This window comes from Culex pipiens, chromosome 2, assembly GCF_016801865.2.
Source record: "Culex pipiens pallens isolate TS chromosome 2, TS_CPP_V2, whole genome shotgun sequence".
Classification (NCBI taxonomy): domain Eukaryota; kingdom Metazoa; phylum Arthropoda; class Insecta; order Diptera; family Culicidae; genus Culex; species Culex pipiens.
The window spans coordinates 143768572-143796160 of record NC_068938.1 but is presented as its reverse complement, the minus strand read 5'-3'; the positions used below and the strand labels follow the sequence as shown (position 1 = coordinate 143796160).

The following is a 27589-nucleotide window of genomic DNA, read 5'->3' as shown; positions in this document are numbered from 1 at the left end:
ATGAAAAACAATCTACCTCTCGAAAATACTATTTTTTTTATCTGCATTTCCACGATGACAAATCCATCACAATCCATCGTTTAAACAGGGTGGTCTAAGAAGTTATGATATGATGATGATAGCTATTTGACTCATTAGGGTGTAATATCAAAATCGAATCAAAAATATTCTGTATTTAATTCAATTTAACGAATTTCAGCACCAAAAGGAATAAACATGTGCCGATTGTTGCCTTCTTGAAGCCACTGAAAGAATTTTTGACCTAAATCAATTGTGTTTCAAAATTTATACAATTTTGTGGCACAGTCATTAACGTCCTAGTTGGCAATCATTGATTAATGACGATTCCCATAACCTTACAAGAAATGGGGTAATCGTTACCAAAAGGAATCAGCATGTATAGGGCACTATTTTAAACAACTTGTTGAAGAAATTTTGTCAAAATGTTGAAAGCGACGCAAAATTTATATCTTTGAACGAAAAATCATGACAATGATGGAAGTCTTCACGTTAAAGCCTAACTAGAAACTAATTGTCTGCAACCAACATATCGAGCTGTCAAATCGCAACATGGAGTTAAACTTTCTGTGCAGTTGCTGTGATCCGGATTTAATTGAATTAACTTCATAACTCCCCAAAGTTTGGGACCGATTGGTTTAGTCCTCACATTGCTCAAAGCGATTCATTCCATATAAATATGTGTGGGGAAAATATTTTTGTTGGATATTGATGTTTATCAAATCCACGATTTATGCTATACCAAACCGGACTCATATTCGAATGCTCTGGAATGTGCTCTACAACTTTGCCGAAGAGAGTATGGCGCTAACTTGCTCCTGATAGTAGATAAAGCGTCCTCAAAACTCGTCTAAAACGTGATTTTTGAGCAAAAAACACGTTTTAGACGAGTTTTGAACTCACTGTATATCTTTTTTTTTTGGGCAAGCTAGCACCATACTCTCTTCGGGAAAGTTGTAGAGGACATTACAGAGAAATCCCGAAAATCTCTGAACGTTATATTTGAACAAACCCTAATCTATACTTCAATCTAAACAAGGATTGCCTAAATAAAATTATAAATGGATTTTGGTTGTTCTTTGTTGTGCTTCGGATTTTAAATGAATAACAATTTTTTGATCCGATGTGGGTCAAATTCGAAAAGTCTTTTAAAACCTACTTTACTTTTCTAAAGTCTTGTATAAATATAATTATTCTATATATTTTTTTTGTTGGACATGACTAGAAAAGCTTGACAAATTTCTTCGAAAATAAATACAGAAGCAACAACAAATAAAATGATACCAATCAATGTAAAATTACAGATGATTATATATTGAATGAAACATAATTAACAAATAATCTTTAAGTTTAATCTTTAAGTACCACAAACTGGGGAAAATTGGGACTGCAGTCTGAATAGGTACAGGATATTTTAGAGCAATTTACTTGGAACATGTGTGATGTGTGATTTCTGGATAAAACCAAATCTAGTATTGAAAAAAAAAAAAAGCATATGGATCAGTTCTTTTAACATCTAGCCAATATTTTCAATAATTTTTTTGCAACTTGATTGAGTGTTTGGCATGATGGTTTGATACCTAAAATTATCTAGCAAAAGGTATCATTCGGAGAGATCGTGCAGGGTTTTTTTCTGAATGGTATTGCTTCTGGATTATTCAACATTGATGCTGGGTTAGCAGTATACAAACAAATAATTTACCTCGTTATTGAGTATGCAGTACCTGTTTGGGAGTGTTGCACTAGAACTTATAAATTGAAGCTCCAGCGTGTCCAAAACAAGGTACTCAAAATGGTTTTGGATGTTCCTGGCTGGACAAGATCAAGTGAGGTTCATGAATTAGCAGAAGTAAAAATGTTGGACCAGAAGATTCAAGAGAAATTTTTGAAATTCAGGGACGATTGTGCTATTTCTGAATACCCCTTGATTCAAGGATTGGTTTAGTTTTTTGTAAGCTCAAGTAAGTTTTAGGTTTGGTTATGTTTTCTTAACATTTTTTTTTATCAAAAATGATAAATCATAAACTTTTAAAGTTATAAAAATGAACAGTGTTCAAATCACGAAGAGCAAACTAAAGCTGAAGAGCCACAGCTGACCACTTATTGTGTAAATATAGTAATGTAATCAAAACACACACAAACTCCACGGTAGCCTCAAGTATGTTTCGTTTGGTGTTGTCTTTTATAAGATTTATTTCAATTAACTACTAATTATTATTCAAACTTACGGGCATATTTTGTCCAGCTCTTCCTTTTTGGTCGCTATCGACAGATCCGTGGAGGACTGAAGCACTTGAAACGGCCTCGCACATCGTGCCAGCTCCTCCTGGCCACAGTTTTCCGCTTTAACTTTCGCCAAATTCACTGTAAATAAAGAGAGAGAGAGAAAAAAGTCCGAATAAATCACGCTGTCAAAACTATTGAAGCAAAGCTGGAACAAAAATAAGCGTTTCACAGTTCGAGATCGAATAATAATTATTGCTAGCCGATGGTCTCGTTGTTGGGGATACCACTCAAAGTGCTCCGTGAATGAAGAGGAGGCGAAACTTTTCAAATTAAAAATTAAAATAATTGAAGCAGCTCCCGGGGAAACTATTTTTTTTTCTCGCGGCATCACCCCCACGAGTGGGATTGGGATGTGGACAAGTGGACACCGACCAAACGGTGGGCGCGAATGGAAATGTGACGAAGAGTGTCCCTCTCGAGCGCCACATTACGGAGTCAAGAGTCCTGCGGAATCTTTTATCCACTATGTCTCTGGAGGATGATCTTAATGATTGTGGGGGAAGAAAAGTCTCCTGCGAGGGTTCATTTCCTTTGGCGCACACACTTTCTTCTGCACTTTCTTGGTAAACAAAGATATTTTTAATTTAACCACTTTTAAATTGTTTTCATAATGGTGGTGGAAGCGTGAAAACAAGGTGCGTTATGAACTCATAAATTATTCCAATGTTTTCGTGAAAACATTTTAATCGCAAAATAGTGAGCGCACAAACAACAAATTCAGTAAAAGTAAAGAGTAGAGTAGAGTAGAGTAGAGTAGAGTAGAGTAGAGTAGAGTAGAGTAGAGTAGAGTAGAGTAGAGTAGAGTAGAGTAGAGTAGAGTAGAGTAGAGTAGAGTAGAGTAGAGTAGAGTAGAGTAGAGTAGAGTAGAGTAGAGTAGAGTAGAGTAGAGTAGAGTAGAGTAGAGTAGGGTAGAGTAGAGTAGGGTAAAGTTCAATCAGTTTGAACACAAAATTCTCATCATGATTAAATTAAACACTGAATTGAGAAAGACCAAGATCAACCCTTTCTTGAATCAATGATTACTACCTTCGGCACAACAGAAAAAAAAACACCAAAAGAGAAGACAAAATTCTTAACCCTCTTGGGACCTCTAGATTCTGGTGCTACCTACATCAGCATTTCTACTATTCCCACCTCTAGTTCAGACTCTTTCGAGGCCAAGGTGCGTCGTTTTCTGAATTCTGTATCCCTCCCAGAGGAATGATGCGGATAATCAATGACGACCACGACTACTGTCCTGGGAAAGCGATTTTTTGTCCCAAGAAAATCGGTCACAAAAACACTTGCGAGGAACCGCTTGACTTGTGGCCACCACGTGGCAAGGTTCACCGCGTTCAACAGTTCAACACCGGGGTGGGTGGTTTCGGTTGATTTCCTCAGACTTTTTTCTCCTATAGCTCTGTCTTTTCCTTTGTGATGATCTGATTTTTATGTTGTGCAATGCAACTTTTTCCGAATATTCGATTTGGGGGCCGGATCTCGGTGGACCGCTTTGCCGTCGTCCTGATTTTCGGTGTTTTTCTTTCCCACCAGGGAGTTTATCGTGGGGCAAGTTTTTTTTTGTCCAGCTTCTTGTGATGCTTTGAGACAGTGAATTTCGTGGATAATTATTTTCGCAACTTGGGTGATTTACGATGATTGTGTCTCAAGCGGGGCTGATGTAAATGTCACCGACAGATTCAACTTTTTTGCTGGTGGGGTTTGAGCTCTGTATTGACTTAGAACTTGAGGGAGGAATTCGTTATAATGACAACGTTCAAAAAGATTGTGAATGGTTTTGGTCAATGTTGCAATGCTCTGTTTATGTTGTCACATTTGCATTGAAATTTCTTTGAAAAAGTACAGTAATTTTATGACATTTTACAACTTTGTGAATATAAGTTCTAGTTGCAATTCAATTAATTGTACTTTTAACACTCAGACGCTAGGATAGTCAATTTTTCCCTATTTTTTGTTTAAAATTTTGTATTGTTTGGGTAGAAATGAGCAAATTTTACGCTTCCGGTTGCAAAAGATCCAACACAATTAAAAATTTTCCACAGAACAATGCCTTAATTATTTTTGGTGATAATATTGCAATTCCACAATATTGTTGTAGCTGTTATTGTTTATTTTCCTGTAAATTAGCAAAAATTTCACTATCTAAATGACAATTCCTGCAGATTAACAAAAAAGAAAGTGATTTGGCAAAATTTAGTAAGATTCATCACGATTTGCAATTTTGAAAAAAAGAATCCATGATTTTTAACGTTATGCACATTTTTCTCAATTTGTCAATTTATTCACCCAATTTTTTCTCAAAAATCTTTTAAAAGGATTGAAAAAATTGGACGCTTACGATGGCAAAAGATCCAGATTTTTCTATATTTTTAACTGTCAGAAGGGGGAAAATATGGTCCGATTTTATCGGAGATAATCCGGAATGCGTTGGGCTACCTTGGCCCTAGAATGTGGGTTTGATCAATATAACAAAAAGTTTTTCGCAGAACAGTGCTGGAAATTATATAAAATTTGAATGCATTATTCTAATACATCATCTTGTTCACATAAATGACATTTAACTGATCTTCGAAAATTTGAAAAAGTTTACAAGTTTTTCAAAATGAATTATTTTGTATAATTTCAATACTTTATATTACTTTTTAAAATCTTTTTTTTATAACGGTTTAGTAAGTAGCTGAGCAAATCTCTACGAAATCGGTATTTTTCTTCAATTTTAATTTTTGTAGTTTTTAATCCGACTGAAACTATTTTGGTGCTTTCGGTATGCCCAAAGAAGCCATTTTGCATCTTTAGTTTGTCCATATAATTTTCCATACAAATTTGGCAGTTGTCCATACAAAAATGATGTATGAAAATTCAAAAATCTGTATCTTTTTGAGGATGTTTTGATCGATTTGGTGTCTTCGGCAAAGTTGTAGATATGGATACGGATTACACTGAAAAAAGAAATATACACGGTAAAATTTTTTTTTGGTGATTTTTTATCTAACTTTTTGTCACTAAAACCTGATGCAAAAAACACAATTTTTATTTTTTTCCATTTCTGATATGTTTTAGAGGACAACAAATGCCAATTTTTCAGAATTTTCCAGGTTGTGCAAAAAATCTTTGATTGAGAATTTTTGAATCTATACCTTTTTTTTTAAATCGAATTATTGATCGTAAAAACTTTACAACTTCATTATTAAAATCAAATTTGCAATCAAAAAGTACTGTGCATCGTTTTCAAGTTAAATCCATTATTAGGTGACTTTTTTGAAAATAGTCGCAGTTTTTATTTTTTTAATTAGTGCACATGTTAGCCCACCTTTGATATTCTTTTATTTTTGAATAGCTGAGAAAATTCTCTATATTTTGCTTTTTTGAACTTTGTTGATACCTAAGGGTCGTTTCAACAAAGTTCAAAAAAGCAAAATATAGAGAATTTTCTCAGCTATTCAAAAATAAAAGAATATAAAAGAATTGCTGAGATATTGCCATGCAAGTGTTTAAAAACAGGAAAATTGATGTTTTCTAAGTCCCACTCAAACAACACACCATTTTCTAATGTCGATATCTCAGCAACTAATGGTCCAATTTACAATGTTAAAATTTAAAACATTCGTTAAATTTTCGGATCTCTTCGAAAAAAAAAAAATTCAAAATTTTTAAACCAAGACTATCATTTTAAAAGGGCGTAATATTGAATTTCAAAAGGGCCAAACATTCACTATTACGCTCTTTTGAAATAATAGTCTTGATTTAAAAATAAATAAATATTGTTTTGAAAAGGTCGAAAAATTTCACGAATTTTTCATATTTTAACATTGAAAATTGAACCACTAGTTGCTGAGATATCGTTGTTTGAAAATGGTGGGTTGTTTGGGTGAGACTTGGAAAACATCAATTTTCAGGTTTTTTAACCTTTACAGCAAAGGGTCTTATCAACAAAGTTCAAGAATGCAAAATATAGAGAATTTTCTCAGCTTTTCAAAAATGTTTTTTTCAAGAGTAAGCAAAGCATTCATTCAAAAATGCATAACTCGGTCGAAGATTTTTTGCACAACTTGGAAATTTCTAAAAAGTAGGCATTTGATGTCCTCTAAAACATATCAGAACATGAAAAAATAAATAAAAATAGTGTTCTTTTTTTGCAAATCAAGTATTGGTGACAAAAAGTGTAATTAAAAATCACCAAATTTTTTACCGCGTTTCATTTTTTTTCATAGTAATCCTTATATATAATTACAACTTTGCCGAAGACATCAAATCGTTCTGAAAATTTCTTCAAAGGATTCCGATTTTGGAATTTTTATTAATCATTTTTGTATGGACAGCTGTCAAATTTGTTTGGAAAATTATATGGACAAACTAATGATGGAAAATGGCTTCTTTGGGCGTACCGAAGGCACTAAAAAAGATTCCGCCGGATAAAAAAATACAAAAATAAAATAAAGACCGATTTCGTAGAAATCTGCCCAGTTTTGCTGCTAACAAAAATTTGAAAATATGAATTAATTTTTAAAAATATTTTTGACAAAAGTTTTATATTTTTTTCAAGCTGTGGTCTCGACATTGAAAATTAGCAACAAGTCTTAAAGTGCTCTTTTTGATAGAAAATATGAACACAAGCGTTATAGAATGTATTTAAAATAGTTTACTATCAATTGTACAAGTTTTTTCAATGAAAATGAAAGACATTTTTTTGCCCCCTTATTTTTTTGGGAATTTTATAGAGGGACAAAAACTTTAAGCTAAATTTGGCTTTAATTTGAATCACACTTATTTTTATTTCAATTTTAAGGTAGCATTGAGCATAGAAGTGTATTTTAAGCAATTACCTTAAATTTTTCAGGGTGAAGTTAGTTGAATTCAGTTGATTGATTTTATTTTTTCATCGATGTCTATCTATCTTGCCTACTTTTAATTTTTTATTCACTTCCCAATTGTTATTCCATGATAAGCAAGGTTATAGCAATACAGCGATTCAAATCAGCTTTTAGTTGGTGATTCATTTAAAAGTTACTACTCGCGGGCCAAACTCAACCCTCTGAAAATTATTCCAAACCCACAAAAAATCTAAAAGACATTTCTATACTTTTTTACTTAAAAATGCAAGAAATCCTTCTTCAACGAAAAAAATCACAGAAAGAAATATAACTTTGACATTCGAAGCCAAAGGCAATGTTTGTACATAAATTAAAGAAACAAAATTTCGTCGTTCAATGCAGCAAAGAATCAACTGCATCGCAGAAAGCCAAGAAAAGAAATTTGCACCGAAATTGAACAAAACTCGGCAAAAAAAGAGTTTTACCCAGAAGAACAGCATGCAAATTAAGCACGCTATCATTTCCATGTTTATGATGATACCTCTGCATCATCGTGATCCATACTCAAGTGGAAAATATTCCATATGATTACGTACATTTCCTGTCTATTTTTTGTCTGTCTGCAACTACACAGTAAAAAAGAATAAATCTGTAGTTTTATAATTTACTTGGTTCTTGTTGTATTTTTTTTCAATCTGTGGTGAAAAAGGAAAATTACATGTTACAAAATTTGATAAAAAAAAAACTTAGGAACAACTATCTAATTTTTATGTTATTTTTTACTGTGTGCAACCATGATTGTATCGCCCATTCTAGCGAGAAACTGTTGATCCTTGCAGCAAAGGTGGGGTGAAACCATAAATGAACTCTTCAGACCGACCAGTGCTCTCCACATTCACCAAAAGTGAGAATTGTATCTATAGAACTCAAGTCTACCGCGGAAGCAGGACTTTCAAATTAAAACACTGCGCAAGAGTGCATAAATTGCTGCTGCCGAGCCACGTGACCATAACCGCAACAGTTGTTTGCAGAGAGGATCACTTGGGTTGGGTAAAATTTTATGGAAATCATTTTTGGACAACCCTTAACCCTCTACTGCTCAACTCAAAAAAATATTTTATTATTGGAAATTGTAACTCCGGGATATTTTATTTAAAAGTAAAATATCATTCGTGGGTTTCAGAACCACAAGTTACCCAATTTGTTGCAATTAGATATGGAAGCCATTGTTGCATGCAATGGACTCAAAATGTTGCAACATTCGAATAAAACTTGATATAATTAACTCAATTTATGATGCCACTCACCTCACCAGAGAATTTTCTTGTTCTTTTTTACCCTGCAGATTTTTCAATTATTTCCCCCCTTTGGTTCTTCGTCTCCGTGCCACACGTGATTTATCATTTTCAATTCTCGCCTCATGACCACGGGACATGCGACTTTTGGGGGGTTGGAAAATTTATCGCCTTTCCCGGAGGGGTTGCGAGGACCGAAAAAAGCCACCCCGTAAGGACACGTGTGGTCTCGTCTGTTGCAGTTGTTACATGTGGTGCCGAAATCGAGTAAGTCACGCAGCTTTCCGTTGGCATATTCAAAAGTGAGCAACATAAGCTATCGAAACCGCTGGTGATTCGTTGGAAAAAAGTCAACTCGTATTTCATTTGAATAAGATTGCAAAAAAAAGTGCCGGAAGTCTTCCCTGGCGAAAGGAGGCACGTGCAGACATGTGACGATTTATGAGCTGTTGAAACAGTAGTTTCAACTTTCTCCTGAAGCTGTGAGCGGAAAATAACATAAACGAAAAAGTTTGCCCCTCATTAACGCGTTTTTCCTTTTCGGTACGAGATTTTTTAAACAGTGGGATGAATTCTGACAGATTGTGTTCAAAATTGATAGATATCCTAAAATTGGCAACACAGAAATTAAGTCGTCTTAAGAGTTAGTCCAAAGGATGAGTAATTGTGTAGATTTAAGCTTTTTTTTCAAACATTATAATTTTGTTTTTTTATTTAAATTAAACTTTGTACACAAGAGTGCCCAGAATATGGAACTTTTTTTTCATTGATACTCGAAAGTTAAGTTTGTATGGGAAAAATGAAAAAAAAGTCATACGGTTTAGTCTGTACCGTGCGCTACTCCCATCCAAATATTCTCAAACGTGAGATTCTCGTTGGAAATTAAACAATAGAGAATTTGCAGCAAAGCTAAAGTACACATGTCGCCACCTATGAACAAATAGCGTAAATCTATGTTTTTAAAAAAAATGTGTTGCACCTTAAAAATCAATTTTTTTTATAAAAATTATGCCGGATTCGGATAAGGAAAATTATTTCCAACATTTTGGTGTATAACTTTCCAATATTTGTTTGATTTTCCTATGAGAAAACTGGAAATTTAGAAAAAGATAGTAATTTGGACTATTTGGCAAGAAAGTCTGTCAAAAATCAATGAAAATTGTTGAATATACGTTAACACATCTGTTATTAACTATATAACTGTTTATTTCATTGATATATACGGGGAAACTAATTTTTTTCGTTCATTATTTTAAAGCAAAAAAATTTTCTCGTCTTTTGTAACTAGTTTCATTAGGATTGATGCAGGAAATCATGAGAAATAAACGATTTTGTTCTTCAATCCAGCAGAAAGGAATACGATTTTTGGCAATTAACCTCATTTTGGCGCCACCTACATTTGAAACACAGTCGCGCTGCTAAACCTCAATTGTAGCACCAACGGGGTCAAAACTTACGCGAAGCACCAAGTGGGTCAAACAAGTTGGAAATGCAACTTCATCCGGCTGTATCTTGGCGAAAACCAAACCGATTTTTATTATTCTTGTTGCATTGGATGAATCACTTACAACAAGGTAGATCCAAAACAGATGCGTCTATCCTAAGTTACAATGAAAAAGTCATTTCCAACTTTTTTTTTCCAAGTGTTCAAAGAGCCGGTGAAGTTGCATTTCCAACTTTTTTGACCCCGTTGGGGCTACAAGTGTTAATGCTCTACAAATATTAAAAAATGTCATTTTTGTATTAAAGACGTTTTATTCTCCGATTTCATGCTCTAGTATTAATTGGTTAATCTCAACCAATTTCGTTAAAAATTGACACAGATGCTTAAAATGACCCAAATAAACGATTTTGCTTGTGGAGCAGGGGTTCATTTTTTTCTGAGCACCCTATTGTACATGCGTTTTCCTTTGTCAAAGAAATTATTTTGCATCATTTATTTTTTACAAGACTCAAAACAATTTTGAGGGCTGGTCATAGTAAGCATGTCAATATATTAAAATCTTGAGAAGGGATTTCTGATCGAAATCAGCCGAAGTAGTAGTTTATGATCTACACAGAGAATCAACATTGCTCACTGTTTAGTTCATTTTAACGCACTTGTATGATTACACGAAAGTGTGGATTCATACTTGAACTGAAAAATCGAGTCGAGATTTTTTTTTAAATACGTTTTTTTTTGTAAAGAGATAATTATTTTAGACGGAAAACTCTAGCAAATGAAAATTCATACATGTAGCGGGAATATAGAACACTACGCTAAAAACTCTAATTTTGAGATTTTTTTTACAAAATTTGCGTCATTTGAAATTTATATTAATATTATGAAAATTCACATTAAAATACTGCATTTTATGGAGGGTCTATCGTCGATTATCGGCGATACTTCTATAATTATCGTCAAGGGTCCTGATTGCTCCAAAACGACTCAATCACTCACGACCACAAATTAAAGCGACAAAAATCTGCTCTGACCGTTTGCTACCGTTTGTCTCTCCCACACCAATCGTTACAGAACACTTTCTCTTTGCTCTCCCTCTCACTTCAATCGGGCAATACAGCGAATGGTTCAGATACATCGATTGCGTTATGTCGCTCAGTCGCTGAGTCGAATTAGTTTGCGATCAGCTTTGTTTTACTCAGATATTAAAGTGCTTAAAATCTATGCCATCAATTTTTTTTTTGCAATTTTGTTGATAACACGACATTAAAGACAAATTTACAAGCAATTTCCATCATGCCAAATACAAACTTACGGCAAACTGTGGTAGTGCAGGCCAAAAGAGCGCCGAGCTGGAATGTTGTTAGATTCTCTCTTCTCTGAACGTATTCGTGTGTGACTCGGGTCGACGGACGGAGTGGGCAAAGAAATTCACGAAGTATTTGTGTCGCTGGGAGAAGCGATTGAGCAAGTCGCTGGCAACCTGAGTGTAGTGTTCACTCGCGACTGGTTGCGACCTCCAGTCGGCAAAGATTCACTCGGCGATGAGTGAGTGATTTCAGATCTTTGAACCGAAAATCAGGACCCTTGGTGTCAACTTCCTAAATAGTATCGAAAAGTATTACTTTGTGATACAAGTGCTGTAAACATCAGAGTAGGTAAACCATCACCATCGCACTATCATTGATGCATATTTCGGTGCGTTCCTCGTCTCTTAAAATTTCTCTTCTCTTTCGCAGCCGAGTGATGGTCGGCTTGCTATCGCGAATATCGAAAGCCCACCACATCGACGAGAAATACCCTCTCGCTGGCTACGATGGAACTATCGTTCCAACCGGAGAGACACGCACACGAAATTGCTGTATACATACACTGGAGCTCACGCACACAAATGAACTCATTTCTACAGGGCTTACGGGCGAGAGAATTTCACGATTGCTCTTTCTCTTGCTTTTTGAGCGAGGGGACTGGCTGTGTGAGAGATTTTTTTCCGTCTTATGCATCGGTTTGTTCGTTGCTCGCTATTTCATCGGCGTCGTTTTCGCTTCGCTCTTTTGATGCAGTTTTGGGAGAACGCCGAAGAATTTAAGATTTTGAGCGAGGGACGATATCTAAAAGCCCTCGCCATCGGCGAGGAAACGAGCAAATACCATCCCTGGTAAACATAAACTTTTTAGCACTCAAATGAATGTTGAAAAGTACTTTTTAGTTCTGTTATTTTGGCAAATAGTAGGCCGTTCCATCTTTTGAGATTGACAGCTTAACTAAGTAGTTTTACAACGGAATAGCGAAAAATACAATTTTGCAATTTCGTCGGGTAACTACATACTATTCTTGTCATTCTCGAATGAAGAAACGACCTACTTTTCTCTACCAAAAATAACAGAATGTAAAATTAATACATTTCAATACCAGTGCTAAATAGTTTCATAACTGAAATGGGAATCTGAACTTTTCAGCACTAGTATCGAAAAGTAAAATTTTTCATTTTTTTTAATTGAGCGGTGAGTTTACTTAACACTTGGATGTTTGACATAAAATTCCATTCAAAAAGCGTTTTTTGGATTTGCAAAAAATGTTGTTAGCAACTCGTTGCAATACTTGATTTTTTCAGCACTCGTCGTATTTATCCAACTCGGTATACCTCGTTGGATAAATGTGCGACTCGGGGGCTGTAACAATCTTCTTTTTGCAACTTGTTGCATAAACTATTATTTTTAAACTGTTCAAAATTCATTCAGTGGACATGTTTTTTTTAAATTGTCTGTCAAAGGTTCAAAAACCACATAAATATTTTTTAAATAAAAAATGCACCGGGTTAACTCACTGTGCCATCCTTTCACCCAAAAAAAAAAAAAAAAAAAAGAGACACAACCGTTAACACGTTTTTTAACTCAACCTCGGACGCCAGACCAGCATCCCAAAGACTCAGGATCGTCCTTATCCGTGTGGCGGCCTGGTTCTCGACTTTTTGCAGTTAATGCACAATCTAATTAAGCCTCCACCCCGACGAAGAAGAAGAAGAAGAAGAAGCAGAAGAAGACTTTGACCACCCACGAAACGACGATGCTATCACGGGCCGTTTTATGATCCAACTTTAAATATTTCACGCTCACTTATCTCGGACCGTGTCCGGTTTTACCCCGTGTTGCCCACCACCCTTAACGGCTTCCTCATTGACGTGGGATGTTTATATGGTGTGAATTTTGCTTTATTTTTTGTGTTGGGTGTCTGACCTTACTACGTTTAGGAATGGTTTGGGTAACCCTTGGCGTGTGCATTTGTTTTCGATTTTTACACCTTGGCTTTTTTTTCTATTTTTTGAGAATGTTTTTTTTACTATGAGCAACTAAACTTATTTGAAAATCTTTGTATCAGAATTTTCAAAATGTCTCAAACAAATGCAACGAAAACAGTTTGGAAATATATTTCTGGCAAAATTATGTTTGGGTTAAGTTTCTTGTAAAATTTCATTTTAATAAATTTAAACCTATTTCTTACTTGCTTTTACAAAGTATTCATCTTATATTTATTTGGAACTTTAAGAACTTAATGATATATTTAAAGTGTTTCATTAAGTTTGCATTATTCTTCATAAGTTATTTACAATCTTTTATGTGGTTTTACAGTTTTAGTTCGGAAGCCAAAGGTTACCCAACTTTTTGCTCCCCCTCTGTTTCGGGAAGGGTCCTTACTTTGGGTAAAGGTCGTTGCATCCGATACTCGGTGTAGCCTCGATGCATGCAAATCTGCCAAAAATTGCCTCGCCGAAAAAAAGAAACGAAGAATCCATTCTCTTCTGTATCGAAAGGCGGGCTTATGAATATAATAGGGTTTAATTTTCTCCGCCTGCAGCGCCTGGAAAGGACTTTTAGGACCGAGAGAAAAGCGGCGCAAAAAAAGCGGGGTTTTCCGGCGTAAATTAGCTGGACCGGGAGAGGCCTTTCAGTCTTTATGACTTTTAAATCGTTTCATGTGTCGAAGATTTAATCTGGCTGGCCTCTCTCCTCTACGGGGAGAAGTTTAACGGCGGGGCACGATGTAAAATACTAATTTCACGGCCAGACCGCAATTTCGAGAGTTGGTTGGTTTAATTTTTTTCGCTGTCGGTCTAATAATTGTGTTTTCGTTTACAAAATTTCCTCGAAAGACGGACGAGTTAAAAAAAACTTGTCGGATAATTAAACTTAATTTACGCTGAATTTGAGAAGTTTAACCAAATTCGCGATTCCCCCGAGTGTTCAGGAAAATTGAGGGGATAAATCTTAAGTTTGGTGATGTCGAGTCCATTGAGGCGAAAAATCGAATGAGGACCATTCGAACGAATCTGGAAGTAACCGCGAAGTTAGTCGCAATTAACCGTGACATTGTATCGATTTAATTTATTGCGCAGAAAAGGGAAGGTGGAAAGTTTTAATTGTGGTTCAGTGGAATGTTGCCTTCCATTCATTTTGATGGAAATTTGAAAAAAAAAAATCAAGGCAATTATGATATATGAGCAATTCTCTATGATTTCGGTCATTCGATTTTTTTTGTATTTTTTAATCCGGCTGAATCTTTTTTTGGTGCCTTCAGTATGCCCAAAGAAACCATTTTGCATCATTTGTTCGTCCATATAATTTTCCGTACAAATTTGGCAGCTGTCCATACAAAAATGATATGTGAAAATTCAAAAATCTGTATCTTTTGAAGGAATTTTTTGATCGATTTGGTGTCTTCGGCAAAGTTGTAGGTATGGATATGGACTACACTGTAAAAAATTGATACACGGTAAATTTTTTTTTGGTGATTTTTAATTTCACTTTTTGGCACTAAAACTTGGTTTGCAAAAAACACTATTTTTTATTTTTTTATTTTCTGATATGTTTTAGAGGACATCAAATGCCAACTTTTCAGAAATTTCCAGAATGTGCAAAAAATCTTTTTTGATAACTTTTTTAAAAAAGTCGCAGTTATTATTTTTTTTGAATTAGTGCCCATGTTTGCCCACTTTAAAAAAAATATTTTTGAAAAGTTGAGAAAATTCTCTATATTTTGATTTTTTGAACTTTGTTGATACGACCCTTAGTTGCTGAGATATTGCCATGCAAAGGTATAAAAACAGGAAAATTGATGTATTTAAGTCTCACCTAAACAACCCACCATTTTCAAAAGTCGATATCTCAGCAACTAATGGTCCGATTTATAATATAAAATATGAAACATTCGTGAAATTTTTTGACCTTTTCGAAAACATTAAATCAAGTCTAACATTTCAAAAGGGCGTAATTTTGAGCTGTTCGAAAATATTTTTTTCAAAAGTGGGCAGACATGGGCACTAATTTAAAAAAAAAAAAATAACTGCGACTATTTTCAAAAAGTTACCAAAAAATTGCTATAACTTGAAAACGGTGCACTTTATCAAAATTTCTACTTTTTAGTACTTTTTAATTGAAAATTCGATTTTACATCGAAAATGAAGTTAAAAAATTTTTGCGACCAATATTTCGCTTTTTTTTTAATCTGTATTGATTCAAAAAATCATAACTCGGTCAAAGATTATGATTAAAGATTAATCGATCAAAAAATTCATTCAAAAGATACAGATTTTTGAATTTTCATAGCCGCCAAATTTGTATGGAAAGTTAAATGGACAAACGAATGATGCAAAATGGCTTCTTTGGGCACATCAAAGGCATCATAAAAGTTTCAGCCGGATAAAAAAATACTAAAACTAAAATCAAAGAAAAGATACCGATTCCGTAGAGAACTGCTCATTTAAAGAAAACAATTTAAAGATTGACCTTTGAAATAAAACTATTCGTAATCTATTTTATCTCAAAAAGACACAAAAAAATACAACGTATTTAGCTGATATAAAAGACAAGGGACAACAAAAATAAAAGATCAATCTTGAAAAAAATTTCTCCACTATTAAATTGGGATTTTTTTGGCGTTTTTAATCATAAGTTGGTTTTTCTTTATTTTCCTTTGATTGTTTAAAAGCTATTAGTACACAGCAAAAAATCCGATGGTAAAATCACATGCAAAAATGTGCACATCACCTTCGTCAAAATAAACACTTAATATGCATGTACAATTTTTACAAAAACAAAAAAAAGTTTCAACCGACGGGATTCAAACCCAGCACCAACAGTAAGGACTGGCGCCTTAGCCCACTCGGCCACCAGACCGATGGAAAGCTGTAAGGATAAACGCATATATGAGCTTGACATTTCGGTCAAGTAGGTTTCCCATACTGATGGGCTACATATTTCAGAGTGTAAAATCACATAAAATTGCATAAAATAATGCAATATTTATTTTAAACCCAGGCCTTTTACACGCAGCTTGATTACTACTTTTTTAGCTGTGTAGTTCACAGCTTTTAAAAAGTTTCTGCTGCTTTGAATCTTTAATTTGAATATTTTTTTTTGTTCTGTAATCGCCACTTACTTCCACCCCTTATTTAATCCGTACTTATAAAAAGAATAAAACTAATGTAACTTCCCATTGTCACATAATTCAGCCCGTCGTCAGCAATTATTCTACCTTTTCCGAAACCATTTCCGGGACAAAAACCAGCTGCAACTGGCCGTTTTAAACCCTCTAAAAGCTAAAGCACAGCAGAGAACTCCAAGGTAGCAAACAAATCCCCCCGGGACGACTGGACTGGAACTGGGGAGACCCCGGACGTAGGGTGAGGGACAGTCAGCAGCCACGCCAGGCCAAGATTTATGCCACATGAAGGCAAGCACAACCCATTTTCCCGGTGTGTGTGTGTGTGTTTGTGTCCCCCCACAGGCCAAAATCCTAGACACGCTTACGTTTGTCAACGAAATCTCGCCTGACTGGCTGCCCGCAAAAACACATGTGTCCCTTTGGACTCCCGGCGCCACGACACTTGGCCAAGCCACTTTGAGGCAGGGTGGGTTTGATTTCATTTTAAATTAAATTCAGGCAAAACTACCTGGTTTTCTTTCTTGAACGTTATGAAAGATTAAAGAGATGATTTTCTTGTTAATTTTGTCATTTTAAGCACACCGTACTGGGGAGCTTTGCATGTACGTTCAACGGTAAGGGATGCATTGAGTAAGGAGTTGAACACTAGCCTTGGGGACTTTAACACCACGCAACCAGAGTGGCTCGAATTGGACAGTGAAAATTCCACCCCAGAAAAGGGATTGTGGAATGTTGCCCCACAAATCAGCACAATTGGCCATTAAGCGGAAAGGATTGACCACACCAAGAACCGCAGATTTTCAATTCTTTTACGTTTTGGGGAAATAATTGGCAACACTTTTCAATTTTTTAGGCACTACCTCGGTTGTCTCGCAGATTAATTCCCCCGGTTTCCCGAAAGGACAGTCCAACAACTTAATACATAAATTATTAATTTACCATCCCGTGAGTGTCACATACGTTTCGTCCTCGAAGGGAGGCCATTCGTCGTCGACGACGATGTTGTTGTTGTTTCGCCCGAAAGGCTTTCCCCGGGGTCACATCTTGGGCCGGTCACCGCGGTCGGTGCATCGTCACCGGTAACGGTTCTGTTTTGGTCGCGGACAGGAGCAGATTCACGGAAAGGGTTGCGCGGGATTTCTCCGCAAACACGAATTTAGGAAAAAATGAGAGAATTTATTATAATGATACTTACTAAGAAATTCTTTTTAACAATTCTTTGACTTTCCTATGCAATTAAAGGTTCATTCCTACAAACCTTCAGAGCAATTCTCCATGAAATCGGCCAATTTCAAAACATTTTAATGTCTGCGTCTTTTTTGAAAATTTGACTAAAACATTTCAGAGGGCTATGATTAAAGAAGCCATTTTGCACTGTTGGTTTGACCAAACAAGTCTCCATACAATATTAACAGTTATCCAAACAAATGTGGTTTGTAAATATTTGAAAAAAACTGTGCCTTGGGAAAAATGATCTGGTGTTTGCCGAAGTTAAAGGTCCATTTAATTAACTTTTTATTACTTAAAGTTGAATGACCAAATCCGTATTATATGTTATATGTTTTGGGGGATCAGAAAAAAAATCAGATTTAGATCCACACTCGATTCTTCGCAGGCCTTGGACATATTTCACTTCGGATACTCAAATCTTCGGATAATCGAATCTTCAAATCACAAAAAAGTGTCCATCTATGAAAAAAATGTTTTGAAAATTTCTGAAAACTTCTTTTAAAATCGTCTAAGAAACATTGAAGATTGCCTTATTGTTTCGTAGGTAAAGCCACAATAAAGGTTCAGAAACAATAAAGTTAAAGTTTTCTTAGAGTTACCCAAACAGCACTCCGTTTTTAATGCCGATTTCTCAGATTAACCAGGGAGGGGGTATGAGATTTTTAAAAAGTGTCCACGTGGTTTATGGATGGTCCCGAAACTAATGCTTTGATTTTCAATGTAAAAAATGAATCATTCATAAAATGTACTAAAATTCTCGAATTTTTTTTGTATATTTTAAAATCAAGAGAAGAAAGTTTAAAATATTCACTTTTGAATTGTTTTTTTTCTTGATTTCAAAATATTCAAAACTCGTTTTTTTCGAAAAGGTAAAAATAAAAAAAATGCTTTTAAAATTTAAAACTCAGCCGCCATTTTTTGTCCATACTTCTTTGTGGCTCAAATGATGCATTTTTTGATACACAAGACATTTCTAAACACATTGAAATTCTTAAAAATACAGATTTTGGTGATGTAACTTTCAGTGATAAATATTTAAATAATGTTTATTTTTTGTTAAAGTGTAACTAAATTTTAGTTAATAAATAAAAAAAAAACAAATGAAATCAATTTCTGGTTTTCGATGAGAATACAAAATTGAAAGCTGTTTACATAAAGACGAAATTTCTGATTTGGTGACTTCGAGATAAATGTAGGTGTTCTTATGAACTATGAAAAATGGTTCTATCGCAATTATTTTCATTTTTTTTAAATTTAATTTTTAATTACAATAGGGTAAAAATCAAAACAGGTAGTAGTTTACTAAAATCAAGGTGAAGATACAATCTGCAACAGAAAAAAAAATGAATTAAATTACGATTTAATACACTTTTTTGATAAAACAACCTAAGGTTTAATTTTATTAAAGCATTTAAATGTTGCTCCAAACACAAACTTTAAAGTAAAATCTGGCCTAACTTAGGGTCGGATAAAAAATCACTAAATGCTAGGATGTGATTGAAGCAGGGCCGTGCACAGGGTTTTCGAAAGGGGAGGGTTTTCTCGAAAGGGGCGCATGGGGTGCTTGTTTAGATTGCGAAAGGGCGCTAACCAAAGGGCAATTCACTTCTGATACTGCACCAATATGAAGCCAATATTGGAGTCGATACGGTATGCAACCTAGGAATACTGCGCGTGTATTATGCGCGTATGATATCCACGCTGATATTTGGGTAGATATAACCTCATATGCGACGAATATGGGGTCTATATCGTCAATACTGTATGCAGACAATGAGAATAGTATGTGCGTATGATACGCGTATGCAGTATACTCGAAGTGATTAACCCCTAGGCGCTAACAGTCAATCTTTAAACTCAATAAATAATACTTTGGTATATTTTACATATATTTTGCTGGTTCGAATCCCGCGGCGGACGCTCTAAAATTCTAAGTGTAAATATGGGTATCCGGCGCCGTCGCTCTGTGCCTTACTCAAACAGGGCGGCGAAGTCCTTGTAGTTAAAAGGATGACAGTGGTTGGTCTAGTCCCGGGTGACAGATATAAAGTCAACTTCGTTTTTTTATATATTTTACATTGGTGCAACAAGAGACTACACTTTTTGAATTGGTGCTGCAAATCGTGTTGAATAGCGCCATGAAGGGGGGGCGTTAATTCGGAGTTTGAGCGAATTTGAGATTTTTGCGCAAATGAGAGTTTTGGCGTAAATCGGAAGAGGCATGGGCCGTTCACTTGTGGAGCGTAAAACGGGGTTTTAGTGAACAAGTGTAGCGGTAATTGCTCAAAACAAGTTTTCATAAGTTTTTTTTTAAATATTAAGAGTAGTTCTCTACGATTTCGCAATTTTTTTTCACGATGTTTAGCTTTTCATTTTTTTGATTTGGATGAAACTTTGCCATGCACCATGCATTCCATATGTCAAAAGAAGCACAATTGCATAATTCGTTTTTCTATACAAATGTCCATATAATTCTGGGGCCGGTCATATTATTCATCTGGTTTAGGAGATATGATTTTTTTGAAGAAAAAAAAACGTAAAAGTGGACAAAAATTGTTGAAGCAATTTTGTTGACAAAATGTACCGTTTTCAGGTTAAAGCAAATTTTAGGACTGCATTTTCAATTTATTTTGGTTTCTTTTCAAGAAAATTTTGTACAATTTTCTCTCTGCAACTTTCAAATCGAGCAATTTGTTTCTGAGATACACAATCTCAAAGAAATCAAATCGATGAACTTGATTTTTTCTAAGTGTTAACCCTTTGCTGCCCAATTTTTTTTCGATTTTTTTTAAATTTTTCCCTTGTCATTTTGAGCAACTTTTGTTCTACGAAAAAGTTTACGTCTCTTGTTTTTTGTTGTTTTTGTTTCATTTATAGTTTTTATATTTGCATTTATCTTGTTTAGTTGATATTTGTTTTTGGTAGTATTTGGCCTATTCTAGCACCTAATTTGTCAAGTTTTTACAGCCAATTTTTCATTATTTTTTTGTATGTTTTTATTTTTTTTACTCTAGAACAAACCATTATCATTTAAATTGTTAAAAAATGCTTAGAGGTATAGTCTGAAACAATACAAAAAAAGTACAGAAAATGTTAATGAAAAACACAGCCAAGAAAAATTTTCATTTTTTTAAACATTGGTAAAGTCAAATAAAACAAGTCACACGTTCAACCCTAAAAAAATCAAATTTTAAGAGTTCACCTTTCCAATGCTTTTTAAAGGTCGAAAATTGGTAAAAAAAAGATTTTTGCCGAATTATTAGATCGAACCCCGCCTAGAGGTGGGGTTGGGTTGTAGCTGGATAAACTGAAAGTGTTCAACTGATCATAACTCGGAAACTACTGGTTTTCAATCGACTTTTCTTTGCATTCCCTATGTCAAAAGAAGCAATTTTGCATCATTTGTTTTTTCATGCAAGTCTCCATACAATTTTGAGGGCTGGAATGGGTATGTAAACGTATGAAATTTTGTATCTTTGGACGGAATTTTCTGAAAAACTGAAAAATTAGATAAGAAACTTCATTTTTGGGTCAAACATTTGTAACAGATTTTTTGAGTATAAAAAATTAAAAAAGATAATTTTGAATATATTTCTATCGATTCCTTGACTTTTCTGAAGAAACGTCCTAGAAAATCGGTAAAAAGTAACAAAGTTGCTACAGGAAACAAAGATATATTTCGATTTACCCCAGAAAATGTTCCGAAAAGGCACCTCTCTCATAAACAAAATTTAAAAAATGATAAAATAATTAACATATTAAAAAAATACTATCAACGCCTGAATAGCACCATAGAAATGATGAAAATATTTTGAAAATTAGATTTCAAAGAAAGTTTCACAACACGTAAAAAAAATAATCAAAAAAAAATTAGCTAAAGCAACATAAAAATGATAAAAAGTTGCGCCTTGTGATGAAATAATTTTTTTAAATAAAACAATTTGACTACCTTTTTGAAAATAAAATTTCACTAGAGGTGGCCTCATGACAAAATAAAAAAAATGAAAAAAGTAGAGCAACATAAAAAAAGATCAAAGATAAATATTTTAAAAATAGGATTTTACCAGCGGCGTTTTGTTGATAAAATTATTTGACTATCGGCGCTCCTCAAGCTATAAAGACTATTCAAAATTAGTCAAACAAAGTTTGCCAACCGGCGCAAAAAATTGTTGTAGCTAGAACGCTAAACAGAATTTTTATTTTTTTATGTTACCGTACGCCAAACTTTGTTTTGCTCTTATTAAACAGTCTTTATGTTGCTAGAGGGGCGTCGATAGTCAAACTTTTTTTTGTTGAATGTTTTAATTTTGTCATAATAGCGGTTCCAGTAAAATCTTATGTTTAAAATATTTTTATCATTTTTAAGCTGATTTGAGCACTGATTATTCAACTTTTTTTTCAATATTTTTACCAATTTTTTTCCCCACTCATAAGGGCGCCTCCAGTAAAACTTACATATTGAGAATTTACATAAAAATGTTTACGTCATAGGGGCGCCCCCATTCCATTTTCCATATCGAGAATTTGCATGATTTTTTAAGTCGTAGGGGCGCCTCAAATCAAAATGTTCATATCGAGAATTTGCATGATTTTTTTTAGTCATAAGGGCGCCTCCAGTCAAATTTTCATAAAAAATTTGTATGATTTTTTTAAAGTCGTAGTCACGCATCCATTAAATTTTTCATAGCGAAAATTTTCATGATTGTTTAAGTCGTAGGGGCGCCTTCTGTCAAATTTTTGGTATTGAAAATTTGTTCTAAAAAATTTAAGTCACAAGTTGAATTTTCATAATAAGAATTTGTATGATTTTTTTTAAGTCATAAGGGCGCCTCAATCCAAGTTGCCATATCGAGAATATGCCTTTAAAGTCGTAGAGGCGTCTTCAGTCATATTTTTTACATTAACATTATTTTTTTTAAATACATATTTAAAAAAAATAATTCATAGGGGTGCTTCCAGTCAATTTTTCATATGCAAAATTTGCATGATATTTTTAAGTCGTAGAGGCGCCTCCAGTCAAATTTTTAATGTTGAGAATATGTTTAAAAAAAATTAGGTCGTAATGGCGCCTCCAGTTAAATTTTCGTATTGAGAATTTTCATAAAAATGTTTCATTCATAATTATCATAGGTCACATTTTCATAATAAGAATTTGTATGATTTTTTTTGAGTCAAAAGAGCGCCTCCATTCATTTTTTCATATCGAAAGTTGGCCTGATTTTTTTAAGTCGTTAGGGCGTCTCCAGTCAAAATTTTATAATGAGAATTTGAATTGGAAAAAATTAAATCGTAGGGGCGCCTCCAGTAAAATTTTCATAATTTTCATAAAAAAAATTTTAGTCATAGGGGCACGGAAAGAAGGTTTATCGTGAATCTTACTAATTTTCGGTTAAAAACCCTAAAAAAATTGGTTGTTTTTTCAACCACGATTTTTTTTAGCTGGAAATCCTAAAAATAAATCCTGGATTTGACAGCTGGATCCAGGTCCTAAAAATGATAAATCCAGCTAATTTTTTAGTAAATTTTACTAATTTGCAAGCTGGAAAAATGCTGTCAGTCTCAAAAGCTGTATGTTTTAAGAAGGTCTGTTAGCTATTTTAGCTAGATTTTATGGTATTCTAGGAAGTTTTATAGTTAGCCCAGCAAGTTTTTAGGCTGTTTCAGCTAGTTTTTTTGGAATCATTCTCAAAATTTTCCATTGATGGCTGTGAAGCCAGGTATTTTCACACATCTTTTTAGCTAGTTTAGCTAACTTTGCCACTATTCTTGGTAGGTGTTTTGGTTGGAATAGCTAATTTTTCCACTATTTCTACAAGTTTTCTTTCAAAAGCCTCCGTTGCTGCCTGCAAAGCACGCATTATTCACCCAGCCTTTTGGCTGATTTAGCTCGTTTCTGTTTTTGTTCTTGCTTCGTTTTTCGGTAAGTCCAGCTAATTTTTCGACTGTTTTAACTGGTAATTTCGAAATCATTTTAAAAATCCCTTGCTGCCTGTAAAGTTGTTTTTAATTTTCAAAAAGACTTTTTGCTGGTGTAGCATGATTTTCCGCTATTCTTGGTACGTTTTTTGGTAGTCCAGCAAGTTTTTTGGATGTTTCAATAGTTTCCAGGCTTTTTAAACTATGTTCTAGTTGATCATTCTTATAGTACGGCTTTGTTATTCTATTGACAAATTAAAAAAAATACAGTAATACAAAAATACAAAAATACAAAAATACAAAAATACAAAAATACAAAAATACAAAAATACAAAAATACAAAAATACAAAAATACAAAAATACAAAAATACAAAAATACAAAAATACAAAAATACAAAAATACAAAAATACAAAAATACAAAAATACAAAAATACAAAAATACAAAAATACAAAAATACAAAAATACAAAAATACAAAAATACAAAAATACAAAAATACAAAAATACAAAAATACAAAAATACAAAAATACAAAAATACAAAAATACAAAAATACAAAAATACAAAAATACAAAAATACAAAAATACAAAAATACAAAAAAACTTACAAAAAGTTAGTTTGTTTAAATTATAGTAAATTGAAGTTATATTTGAACTACGTTTTGCATTTAACAAAGTTTAAATATAACACCAAATTACTTTAATGTAAACTTAATTAAACTTAATTTAACCTAATTTAACTTGATTTAACTTAGTTTTACTTATTTCGCTTAATTTTACTTAATTTAACTTAATTTAACCTAATTTAACTTAATTTAACTTAATTTTACTTAATTTTGCTTAATTTTACTTAATTTCACTTAATTTAACTTAATTTTACTTAATTTTACTTAACTTTACTTAATTTTAATTAATGTTACTTAATTTTATTAATTTTACTCAATTTTACTTAATTTTATTTAATTTAACTTAATTTTACTTTATTTTAATTAATTTCACTTAATTTTACTTAATTTTACTTAATTTTACTTAATTTTACTTAATTTTACTAAATTTTACTTAATTTTACTTAATTTTACTTAATTTTACTCAATTTTACTTAATTTTACTTAATTTTACTTAGTTTTACTTAATTTTACTTAATTTTACTTAATTTTACTTAATATTACTTAATTTCACTTAATTTGACTTTATTTAATTAATTTTAGTTAATTTTAGTTAATATTACTTAATTGTATATAATTTTGCTTAAATTTACTTAATTTTGCTTAATTTTACTTAATTTTGCTTAATTTTATTAATTTTACTAAATTTAACTTAACATAACATAATTTAACTAAATTTGGGCAAATTCAACTAAATTACACTAAAAATAACTATTTTCAACTAATTTTATCTGAATTAAACTAAATTTTGGCTCAATTTAACTTATTTTTATAAACTCTTCTTAATTTAACTAAAATTAACTAATTTAATAAATCTTAAATTGATTAAACTTAATTACACTTAATTTAACTTAATTGAACTTCATTTAACTTCGTTTCTAACAATATTTAACACTATTTTTTGATGTGCTTAAAAGGCGTTAGGTGCCCTATTTGTTCGGATTTGTCAAACATCGGCCAATCTATGTCTAGACATTCTGTACCAGCCGCCCCTCCAGGTGGACAGATGTCCATACAAAAAAAAGTAGAGTGTGGACAATTGCCAGTCTCCCCTTTCCCCTGCCGAAGTGTTCACGTGGTTTAGGGATGCCCCCACTTTATGTTAAGTACATGTTTTTATCTACGCATCCTCCAAACAGTAACGAGAGGCTCAACTTCTAACCACTTTCCCTCAACACAAAAAACTTCTCACCTTATCAACTGAAACATTCCTTCAGGTGCCGATCCGCAGAAAATCTTCCTGGCTTTTAATTTATTCACTCACACAACACATTCTATCACCTTTTGCACTTGCACTCAAACAACACACATAATCATCAAAAAAAAACTTCACGAACTGAGCGGCTCAAACAGGATCGAACACGACACAGGACGTTGCTTTGTTTTGTTCTCGAACTGATGATCTGTCAAAAATCCATGCTGCCGGTTCCAGCTAGTTTTTTTGGTAATTTTACGCAAAATTGTGCTGAAACACCATTATTTTTGGTAAAATCTCTCCTGTCATTTTGGTTTGGGCTGTCAGTTTTGGAAAGCAAATCAGCAATCAGGCTTAGCTATTTCACCAATCCCAGATTGGTAAATTCAGCTGAAATTTTAGCTGATTCAACCAAAAATATCACTGTTTCACCAATTTGAAGCCAGCTAATTTGAATTGTTAAAATTTAGATGGAACTCCTTTCCGTGGGCATATCGAGAATGTATGAATTTTTTGAAGTCGTAGGGGAGCCTCCGTTCAATTTTTTATATCGTGAATTTGCATGATTTTTTTAAGTCGTAGGGGCGCCTCCAATTCAATTTTCATATCAAGAATTTTCATAAAAATGTTTTTGTCATAGAGGCGCCTACAACCAAATTTTAATATCGAGAATTTTCATGTTTTTTTCAAGTCATAAGGGCGCCTCCAGTCATTTTTTAAAATATAATTAATATGTTTTTTTTAATGTCGTAGGGGCGCCTCCATTCAATATTTCATTTGGAGAATTTGCATGATATTTTTAAGTTAAAAGGGCACCTCCAGTCAAGTTTCTATATTGTGAACTTTTATTTTAAAAAAATTAAGTCGTAGGCCTCCAGTTAAATTTTCATGATTTTCATAAAAATGTTTAAGTCAAAGGGACGCCTCCAGTCAAATTTTTCATATCGAGAATTTGCATGATTTTTTAAGTCATAAGGGCGCCTCCAGTCAAATTTTCATAATAAAATTTGTATGATTTTTTTAAAGTCGTAGTGGAGCCTCCAATCAATTTTTCATATCGAGAATTTGCATGATTTTGTTAGGTCGTAGGGGCGCCTTCAATTCAATTTTCATATCGAGAATTTTCATAAAAATGTTTAAGTCATAGGGCGCCGCCAGTCATTTTTTCATAATAAGAAATTGTATGATTTTTTCAAAGTCGTAGGGACGCATTCATTAAATTTTTCATAGCGAAAATTTTCATGATTTTTGAAGTCGCCTCCTGTCAAATTTTTAATATTGAGAATTTGTTTAAAAAAATTAAGTCGTAGGGGCGGCACCAGTTAAATTTTCATAATAAGAATTTGTATGATTTTTTTAAGTCATAAGGGCGCCTCAATCCAAGTTGCCATATCGAGCATATGCCTTTAAAGTCGTAGGGGCGTCTTCAGTCATATTTTTACATTGGGAATTTGTATTTAAAAAAAAAATCATAGGGGCGCTTTCAGTCAATTTTTCATATCAAGAATTCGCATGATTTTTTTAATTCTAAGGGGCGCCTCCAGTCAAATCTTTAATGTTGAGAATATGTTTTAAAAAATTAGGTCGTAGGGGCGCCTCCAGTTAAATTTTCATATTGAGAATTTTCATAAAAATGTTTCATTCATAGTCATAGGTCAAATTTTCAATATAAGAATTGGTATGATTTTTTTAAGTCATAAGAGCGCCTCTAGTCAAATTTTCATTATAAAATTTGTATGTTTTTTTAAGTCGTAGGGGCGCCTCCAGTCAAATTTTTATATGGCATATTCGTACTGAAAAAAATTAAGTCTTAGGGGCCCTCCAATTAAATTTTCATAATTTTCATGAAAAGGTTTTAGTCATAGGGGCGCCTGCAGTCAAATTTTTCATATCGATAATTTGCAAGATTTTTTAAAGTCATAAGGGTGCCTCCAGTCAAATTTTCATAACAAAATTTGTATGATTTTTTAAAGTCGTAGGGGCGCCTATATTTAATTTTTCATATCGAGAATTTGCATGATTTTTTTAAGTCGTAAGGGCGCTTCCAGTCAATTTTTTATATTGCATATTCGTATTGAAAAAAATTAAGTCTTAGGGGCGCCTCCAGTTAAATTTTCATAATTTTCATAAAAATGTTTTAGTCATAGGGGCGCCTTCAGTAAAATTTTTTACATATCGAGAATTTGCATGATTTTTTTAAGTAATAAGGGCGCCTCCAGTCAAATTTTCATAACAAAATTTGTATGATTTTTTTTAAAGTCGTAGGGGCGCCTCCAGTCAAATTTTTATAT

At 33.4% G+C, this 27589-nt stretch overlaps 1 protein-coding gene across 1 annotated transcript in view; it reads right to left on the bottom strand.

The window, feature by feature from the left end:
- LOC120416208 (uncharacterized) overlaps nt 1-27589 on the bottom strand; it is an 84961-nt gene that overhangs the window by 13962 nt on the left and 43410 nt on the right. Inside the window, exon 2 of the mRNA XM_039577899.2 lies at nt 2247-2382. Within this exon, the coding sequence (XP_039433833.1) occupies nt 2247-2382 (136 nt within the window). The remainder of the gene's footprint in view (nt 1-2246; nt 2383-27589) is intronic.